The sequence below is a fragment of the Berghia stephanieae genome, chromosome 6 (genome assembly GCF_034508935.2).
Source record: "Berghia stephanieae isolate SIO BIC M18660-M18661 chromosome 6, UCSD_Bste_1.3, whole genome shotgun sequence".
Lineage (NCBI taxonomy): Eukaryota > Metazoa > Mollusca > Gastropoda > Nudibranchia > Aeolidiidae > Berghia > Berghia stephanieae.
This window is the reverse complement of record NC_088365.1, coordinates 66,072,458-66,082,863: the sequence shown is the minus strand read 5'-3', so window position 1 is coordinate 66,082,863 and position 10,406 is coordinate 66,072,458. Positions and strand designations below refer to the sequence as shown.

At 34.5% G+C, this 10,406-nt stretch overlaps 1 protein-coding gene across 6 annotated transcripts in view; it reads right to left on the bottom strand.

The window, feature by feature from the left end:
• The window catches only part of LOC144975474 (phospholipid-transporting ATPase ABCA3-like), a 63,527-nt gene that overhangs the window by 14,047 nt on the left and 39,074 nt on the right, over positions 1-10,406 (bottom strand). For all 6 annotated transcript variants that reach the window (XM_078919592.1, XM_078919597.1, XM_078919593.1 and 3 more), the window contains 4 exons: positions 10,214-10,327; positions 7,908-8,018; positions 2,963-3,190; positions 868-998 (listed from right to left, as the gene is read on the bottom strand). In XM_078919592.1, the coding sequence (XP_078775718.1) occupies positions 868-998; positions 2,963-3,190; positions 7,908-8,018; positions 10,214-10,327 (584 nt within the window). The remainder of the gene's footprint in view (positions 1-867; positions 999-2,962; positions 3,191-7,907; positions 8,019-10,213; positions 10,328-10,406) is intronic.

Here is a 10,406-nt window from a genome sequence, read left to right as displayed (position 1 = left end):
CATTACTTAATTTGTGTGGTGCCCTAGGAAAAGGTTCTCGTGTAGCATCTCATCAAAATTGAGTTGTGTAAAAGGGAAGGCAATTTTCTACATTTGTTTTTTTATTTCATGAAAAAATGTTTAAAATTTGCCGAGGAATGGCTATTTGAGGAGGACAATCTGTAGAAAAATGATTTTGAGAAAAACGGCTTCAAAGTTTACTATACTAAAAGACATTTCAATGTTTAAAGCGCTAGGAAAAAAAAATTTTTAAAATGAAAAATGAATAAAATGTTTAAAGCGCAATTTCACTTTAGAGTATTTTGAAAGTGCGCAGAAATAAACCAACTATCTTGCCTCATCTCACAGAGTGTTTTATTTTTCACATTGATCTAAGCTGTTCACTGAAATAGCAATGTAAATATAGAAACAAAAGGGGCATTTTTGTAGCCTGGGTATTTCTTTCTCCCTGCTCAACCCATCATCGATTTGTAATACAGATCTATTACGTCATATTCAGTAGTTTTGCAGTCATTCAGATCACTCCGATGATAAAGTGAAAACTGCCTAAATGCACATTGTTTAAAAGCACAATTTACCTAAAATGTCCAACAGGAGTTTTCCATATATACTTCTTGGTAAGTGCACTATAAAATAATAATAATAATAATAATAATAATAATAATAATAATAATTATTATTATTATTATTATTATTTGTTTAGCGCTTCATTTCCACAAAATTCGGGCTCTAAATCATTTAAAAATAAAACACATATTCACTGAGAAAAAATATAAAATAAAGAGTACAACACTAAAAACTTAATTTGAAAAACATCAAAGAAAATAAAGTATCAGGTCTAGGAATGCCAAGAACAATGAGACTGACTTGATGATAGCAGCAAACAAATGGATGACCATCATGATGACAAAGTAGAGCCAAAAGCAGACAAATAGCTGTGTCAGATACACCAGGACACCGCTGACACCACTCAATATCAACAAGTTCTGGAAATTATACTGGTAAAAAAAAAAAAAAAATAAAGATTAAACCTTACATTGGGAGGGAGAGGGGGGGGGGGGGGGTCCAGATAGCTTAGTTGGTAGAGCACTTGCTTCACTCGCAAAGGGATTGAGATTTCTCCCAACTTTTCAATGGTCTGATGACTAATTTCTACACTATAATCCCTTACAATACAAGTCCAAATTTGAAGTTTTTATGAATGTTAGGCATTATTGTTAGAAGATATGCTGCTTTCGTGTGGTTGTCTTAGGAAATTGCCGTCTTAATATTGCCATATACATGTTGATCTTTGATTGTTTTTCATTGATTGTCTCTGAATTGATGGCCTGGTGTGCTAGATTGCTTTATGTATATAGGTGTTAATGTTTGATTGTCTCTGAATTGATGGCCTGGTGTGCTAGATTGCTTTATGTATATAGGTGTTAATGTTTGATTGTCTCTGAATTGATGGCCTGGTGTGCTAGATTGCTTTATGTATATAGGTGTTAATGTTTGATTGTCTCTGAATTGATGGCCTGGTGTGCTAGATTGCTTTATGTATATAGGTGTTAATGTTTGATTGTCTCTGAATTGATGGCCTGGTGTGCTAGATTGCTCTAGTATGCGTGCATGTTGAATAAGTAATAAATTGTAAGTGCACAGTCTCGTTTAATGCTCAAGTGACTTTGTTAAACAACTTTTCATAGACCAATGCGCGTCCAGGTATAAACTATGGCAGATTTCCCACAAATGACTTGCTATGGTATGTCTTGTGGTTCTATGCTGTGGTATGCATGTGGTGTTATACTGCTCTGATTATGATTGTTAATCAATTGTTTTATCTCTCAATTTGAATGGAGTGCAATGGTATACCTTATAAGATAGACTAAATGTGTATTCTTGGAGGAAAGGAGATGATTCATATAACCTGTATGGACAGCGTGGTTCGTTTTGGGTGGTCTTTCTCAATGAGGGGAAAGAGGTCGCTACTTGGGAGTAAATTATGTTCTCATAATTTAGCATCCTCTTTTGACCATGTACTGTGTGTGTGTGTGTTTGAGCAAATCATTCCATCCAACAATGCCAATGCCCTGTGTTTGTTGTAATTGATGATTGAAACTCCTCGTCCTCCTGTGTTCAGAGTATGCGTTTGATGCAAGTGAGGGTTCACATCATAAAAAGCGTACCCTTTGAAGAAATTAGGTATTAAAAGCAGGAGCCTCTGTGGTGTAATGGTAGCACATCTGATCAGTAATCATAGGTCTGAGGTTCGATCCCCAGTTGAGGTAGACTGATTTTTTGGGACAGTTTTTTTTCTTGTATTTTTCTTTCTGCTTTGTTTGACACCTTTCATACACATTTATTCAGAATCTTATTCAGATCTTTAAATCATTGAGTGTAGCTTCATCAGTTTAAATGTTAGAACCAATACAACTGTGTGACAAAACTGGAAATGGGGATCAAGATCACAGATGCACTCATCTAGTTTTGATATGAATTAAACTCCATGAGATACTGCTGACGAGTTTTGAATAATGAATGTTAAAAATTTAACTGCACCAAAAGTTACAAGCACTTAAAACTAGATCCACAATTTGTGTTATTTAAAGAAAACTATTAACCACAAGAATGTCAAATTTGGACTGATGTTTAGAAAGACGATTGATTTTTCAAATGAAAATAATAAAGTAAAAGAGGCTGTTAATGTTTTCGTTCTATCCCAACATATTATAAGATCATAAATATCCATACTTGCCCCTATTAATGTTCAATGGCTGATATCAGTTAACCTCCAATGACCTCACACACTTAGCTAGCAGGGAGGGTTAATGGGCCCTTGGGAGTTCCATCTGAACTATCACTGATTCCATGCATTGAGCTTGGATTATTTTGCAAAGCACTTTGAGCACATTTTGGGGACATTGCATTCTATAAAAATATGGCTCATGCTAATTGACAATACAAATAATAAAAATCTTACCAGTGCTTTGCCGGTGTAGGTCAGGATGACACTTACTATAACACAGACAGACGCCAAAGTGATACCAATGGCTGCTGATGCAGAGTTGATTTTCATGTGAACCAGGAAAACTTCTGAGACTTCATAAAAAAACAATGGTGTTGTGGTGATGGAAAAAGAATGATTGCCAGACAAGTTTTTTATCTGCTTCTTTAGAACGGAATGAAACTTTTCCAAAGCAGCCAAAGTCTGGGGAAAACAAAAACAAGAAACAGTCCTGTAAATGGTTGGTGAAAAAATTGTCTGAACTTTTTGAACACGCGAAAATAGACACAAGATGACAAAAATATGGACACAACACAGATATGACACGTCAATTGACTAAGTCAAATCATGTCACTTTCCCCTACTTATTTATAACGAGGTCCTTATTTTATGGTACCAAAAAAAAAAAAGCTCCTGTTTGTGTTAAATGTTTACACTGATTCTTCGTTTATTTGGATTAATCCTTATAGAAAAAGAAGTAGAAGAAGAAAAAGAAGAAGAAGAAGAAGAAGAAGAAGAAGAAGAAGAAGAAGAAAAAGAAGAAAAGAAGAAGAAGAAGAAGAAGAAGAAGAAGAAGAAGAAGAAGAAGAAGAAGAAGAAAGAAGAAAAGAAGAAGAAGAAGAAGAAGAAGAAGAAGAGGAGGAGGTGGTGCGGTCGTGTGAGAGCTTTTGAAGGAGAATATATATTTCGAAGAAAAATAATTATTTCGCATTATTTTTTTTCCGTCTCACATCCGGACGGAACCAAAAAAATATAGAGACTGAGAAATAAGAACCAAAGATATGCATGTGTGTCGGTAGCAAAATAGAGAGAAACCTTCCGGTCCGGTTCGACACACTTCTGTGTGTGCGTTATTTACAGACTAGGTGTGTGTGTGAAGACGACTCGTGCGAACTTCGCGACCCACTCTCGCTGGCTGTGGCACAGTAGCCAGGAAGTGAATACATCCACGTCTAGCTCTTAAGGACTATGATAATATTATAGCTAACAGATAGACGGCAAGTTTTGTTTTGTCTTTGATGTGACAAATGAAAATTTTTAAAAAATAATTTTTAAGTCGGCATTTGAAACGGAATAAAATCTACTTTTTTCGAGGAACGAAATAAAAGTCATTTATTTTCTTTTTTAATGGTTCTGTTCTTTGACATTACGAATGTTATTTTTACTATTATTTTTTTAAAAAAAATATTAGCACTTAAGAGCAAAATCGTACTGTTGGAAATCCGACAATAGACGGAAGATTTACAGGCCTGAAGAAATGAACTCAGTTGAGACGAGTCAGAGGAGAATAGAGAACAAAACACTTTTGCAGCAGTGGACTGTCAACCCCATGACCCAACTGTTATGGCACCACCGCCTGGCCACGTGAGGGATGATCTTCAATCAATGCCTGCCCATTATAAAGCATCCATCTCTCGGATAGGTGGTGGTTCCGTAGCTGGATTGTGAGTTTTTGACAGTCCAGTTTCTAGCAGCTAATATTCAGTTTGAAATGCTCAATACAGTAGGGCAAAGGTATAAAGAAAAACATCGACAGAAAAAAAAATTGTTCTTTATAGACAGCTTTTTACTTAATGGAAAATAAAGGAAAAATGAGGCAAACACCAAAAACATGTCCCCATATCTCCATTAATTTGCTTCAACTGAGCAGTAAGTATGCTCCATTCTGTGTAAGTTCCTTTCATATTCTTTGTCAACACAATTTCAAATGATGTTGATGATGATGATGATGACAACTACGACGATGATCATGATGATGATGACATAATGATAATGATGGTGACAATTATGACAATGATGATGATGACGACGACTACGACGATGATCATGATGATGATGACATAATGATAATGATGGTGACAATTATGACAATGATGATGATGATGACGACTAGAACGATGATGATGATGACATAATGATAATGATGGTGACAATTATGACAATTATGATAATGATGACGACGACCTACATGCAGAGCATTAATAGCTAACTGCTTTGTTTTGTATTTGACTTGACAGAATAAAACAGTTTGTTTTTTCAAGTCGGCACTCAAAACGGAATAAAAAAACTGATTTCGTTTGAGGCGACAAAATAAAAACTCATTTGTTTTTCCTTTATGTTTGTATTGTCTGTTGACACAACTGATTTTTTTTTTCTTTCTCTTTCTTTTTACGTTGACATTTGACAGAATTTATCAAGTAAAGTCGTATTGTTGGAAATCTGACAATTGTCGGAAGATTTACAGGCCTGATTCCAATTGCCCTGTAATCTCTAAATCAAAAGTGTAATGGTAGGGTGTCTGATCCATAATCAGGAAGTTTGTGATTCTATCCCCAGTCAATGCAGGGTGATTGTTTTTGAATGATTTTAGTCTTGTACTGTTTTTCTCTCTTTGTCTGGAACTGTTTTATGCACACCTTTCTTTTCAGATGAAGATGACGATGATGATGACGATGATGATGATGATGACATAATGATAATGATGGTGACAATTATGACAATGATGATGATGATGATGATGATGGTGATGATGATGATGATGGTGAAGATGATGAAAATATTAATAATAGTAATAATAGTAACTACTACTACTACTGCTACTACTACTACTACTACTACTACTACTACTACTACTACTACTACTACTACTACTACTACTACTACTACTACTACTACTACTACTAGAAAATTACTAATAATAATAATAATAATAATAATAATAACAATAATAATAATAATAATAATAATAATAATAATAATAATAATAATAATAATAGTAATAATAATAATAATAATAATAATAATTATAATAATAATAATAATAATGATAATAATAAAAAATAATAATAATAATAATAATAATAATAATAATAATATATAACAATAATGATAATAATAAACAATAATAATAATAATAATAATAATAATAATAATAATAATAATAATAATAATAATAATAATAATAATAATAATAATAGTAATAAAATAATAGTAGTAGTAATAATAATAATAATAATAATAATAATAATAATAATAATAATAATAATAATAACAACATATAATAGTATGAAGTCTTAACACAGTGTACAGAGAAAAGGTAAAGTTTTAACAATAAAAGTAAGAGTAAAACAGAAGAAGAATAAACAATAAAACAGTGGCTTGGCAATAGAACATCCAACGGCCAGGCAATAGATCATTAATGGCCAGGCAATAGATCATCTAATGGCCAGGTAATAGATCATACAATGGCCAGGCAATAGATCATCTAATGGCCAGGTAATAGATCATACAATGGCTAGGCAATAGATCATTAATGGCCAGGCAATAGATCATCTAATGGCCAGGTAATAGATCATACAATGGCTAGGCAATAGATCATATAATGGCCAGGCAATAGATCATCTAATGGCCAGGTAATAGATCATACAATGGCTAGGCAATAGATCATATAATGGCTAGGCAATAGATCATCTAATGGCCAGGTAATAGATCATACAATGGCTAGGCAATAGATCATACAATGGCTAGGCAATAGTTCATCTAATGGCCAGGTAATAGATCATACAATGGCTAGGCAATAGATCATATAATGGCCAGGTAATAGATCATACAATGGCTAGGCAATAGATCATCTAATGGCCAGGCAATAGATCATCTAATGGCCAGGCAATAGATCATCTAATGGCTAGGCAATAGATCATACAATGGCCAGGCAATAGATCATCTAAGGACCAGGCAATAGATCATACAATGGCCAGGCAATAGATCATCTAATGGCCAGGCAATATATCATCTAATGGCCAGGCAATAGATCATCTAATGGCTAGGCAATAGATCATACAATGGCCAGGCAATAGATCATCCAATGGCTAAGCAATAGATCATCCAATGGCCAGGCAATAGATCATCTTATGGCCAGGCAATAGAACATCTAATGGCCAGGCAATAGATCATCTAATGGCCAGGCAATAGATCATCTAATGGCTAGGCAATAGATCATACAATGGCCAGGCAATAGATCATCCAATGGCTAGGCAATAGATCATCCAATGGCCAGGCAATAGATCATCTAATGGCCAGGCAATAGAACATCTAATGGCCAGGCAATAGAACATCCAATGGCTAGGCAATAGATCGTACAATGGCCAGGCAATAGATCATACAATGGGTGGGCAATAGATCATCTAATGACCAGGCAATAGATCATCTAATGATCAGGCAATAGATCATCTAATGACCAGGCAATAGATCATACAATGGCTAGGCAATAGATCATCTAATGGCCAGGCAATAGATCATCTAATGGCTAGGCAATAGATCATCCAATGGCTAGGCAATAGATCATCCAATGGCTAGGCAATAGATCATACAATGGCCAGGCAATAGATCATACAATGGCCAGGCAATAGATCATAGAATGACCAGGCAATAGATCATACAATGGCTAGGCAATAGATCATCTAATGGCCAGGCAATCGATCATACAATGGCCAGGCAATAGATCATCTAATGACCAGGCAATAGATCATACAATGGCCAGGCAATCGATCATACAATGGCCAGGCAATAGATCATCTATGACCAGGCAATAGATCATCTAATGACCAGGCAATAAATCATCTAATGACCAGGCAATAGATCATCTAATGATCAGGCAATAGATCATCTAATGACCAGGCAATAGAACATCTAATGACCAAGCAATAGATCATACAATGGGTGGGCAATAGATCGTACAATGACCAGGCAATAGATCATCTAATGACCAGGCAATAGATCATCTAATGGCTAGGCAATAGATCATACAATGACCAGGCAATAGATCATCTAATGGCTAGGCAATAGATCATACAATGACCAGGCAATAGATCATCTAATGGCTAGGCAATAGATCATACAATGACCAGGCAATAGATCATACCGACAGCATCTTAGCATCCTGTGAGTTTTTATTGTAGAAGAGGCAAAGTTCCCGTTCGTTGTGATCTGGGATCAAATAGCCCGTGACCAGTGACTCAGAGAAACAATCAACCTGAAGATTTTACAAATGTAAAGCTTATAAGCTTGGGAATAAAATTTAATATAATAATAATAATAATAATAATAATAATAATAATAATAATAATAATAATAATAATAATAATAATAATAATAATAGATTAAAAGATAGGACATTTGTATAGTGCATTTTCAAAATTAAATAATGCTCAACGCACTTTCCATTGGTTGGAAAACAACCCACGACCCCCCCCCCCCCCCCCCCCCTCACACACACACACATACACACAAACACACACGCGCGGAGATCTACAATTAAATATTCAGAAAAGGTATCGCCCGCCAAGTCAATTGTATTTAAAAAGTGGAACTGGAAGTTTTGTTTTATCAGATGTTGACCCTAGTGATCTGGAAGGTGTACATCCGTATTTTAATAGAAACAAAGAATAAAGGGGGTGATATAACACCACATCATCAATGGGTCAGATATCACTATTTATATGACTGTATTTTAATAGAAACAAAGAATAAAGGGGGTGATATAACACCACATCATCAATGGGTCAGATATCACTATTTATATGACAATTTTAATAGGAACAAAGAAGAAAGGGGGTGATATAACACCTCATCATCAATGGGTCAGATATCATCATTTATATGACTGTATTTTAATAGGAACAAAGAATAAAGGGGGTGATATAACACCACATCATCAATGGGTCAGATATCACTATTTATATGACTGTATTTTAAAAGGAACAAAGAATAAAGGGGGTGATATAACACCACATCATCAATGGGTCAGATATCACTATTTATATGACTGTATTTTAATAGGAACAAAGAAAAGGGGGTGATATAACACCACATCATCAATGGGTCAGATATCACTATTTATATGACTGTATTTTAATAGGAACAAAGAAGAAAGGGGGTGATATAACACCACATCATCAATGGGTCAGATATCACTATTTATATGACTATTTTAATAGGAACAAAGAATAAAGGGGGTGATATAACACCACATCATCAATGGGTCAGATATCACTATTTATCTGACTGTATTTTAATAGGAACAAAGAAAGGGGGTGTTATAACACCACATCATCAATGGGTCAGATATCACTATTTATATGACTGTATTTTAATTGGAACAAAGAAAGGGGGTGATATAACACCACATCATCAATGGGTCAGATATCACCATTTATATGACTATTTTAATAGGAACAAAGAAAGGGGGTGATATAACACCACATCATCAATGGGTCAGATATCACCATTTATATGACTGTATTTTAAAAGGAACAAAGAATAAAGGGGGTGTTATAACACCACATCATCAATGGGTCAGATATCACTATTTATATGACTGTATTTTAATAGGAACAAAGAATAAAGGGGGTGAGATATAACACCACATCATCAATGGGTCAGATATCACTATTTATATGACTGTATTTTAAAAGGAACAAAGAATAAAGGGGGTGATATAACACCACATCATCAATGGGTCAGATATCACTATTTATATGACTGTATTTTAATAGGAACAAAGAAGAAAGGGGGTGATATAACACCACATCATCAATGGGTCAGATATCACTATTTATATGACTGTATTTTAATAGGAACAAAGAAGAAAGGGGGTGATATAACACCACATCATCAATGGGTCAGATATCACTATTTATATGACTGTATTTTAATAGGAACAAAGAAGAAAGGGGGTGATATAACACCACATCATCAATGGATCAGATATCACTATTTATACGACTGTATTTTAATAGGAACAAAGAATAAAGGGGGTGATATAACACCACATCATCAATGGGTCAGATATCACTATTTATATGACTGTATTTTAATAGGAACAAAGAAGAAAGGGGGTGATATAACACCACATCATCAATGGGTCAGATATCACTATTTATATGACTGTATTTTAAAAGGAACAAAGAATAAAGGGGGTGATATAACACCACATCATCAATGGGTCAGATATCACTATTTATATGACTATTTTAATAGGAACAAAGAAGAAAGGGGGTGATATAACACCACATCATCAATGGGTTAGTTATCACTATTAATCTAATCTGTATTTTAATAGAAAGAAAGAATATAGGGGGTGTTATATTAGCTTTAATCACAAGAGATGGTGGAAACATGTAGGTAGGGAGCGAAGGTAGAGTAAGTTAAGGTCTATTGAATACTCACAGTTAAGCCTTCACAATGACCTCTTAAGTCATAGTAATCACGGGCATATGCGTTAATGGATGTCATGACACGGTAGCTGTTATCTCTGATGATTCCCTCTTCGATACTGAGTGGCTTTAAAAGTCAGTGAAGTAGAAAAAAACAATATATATATATATATATATATATTGAATAGCACATCTCTATCTATCAA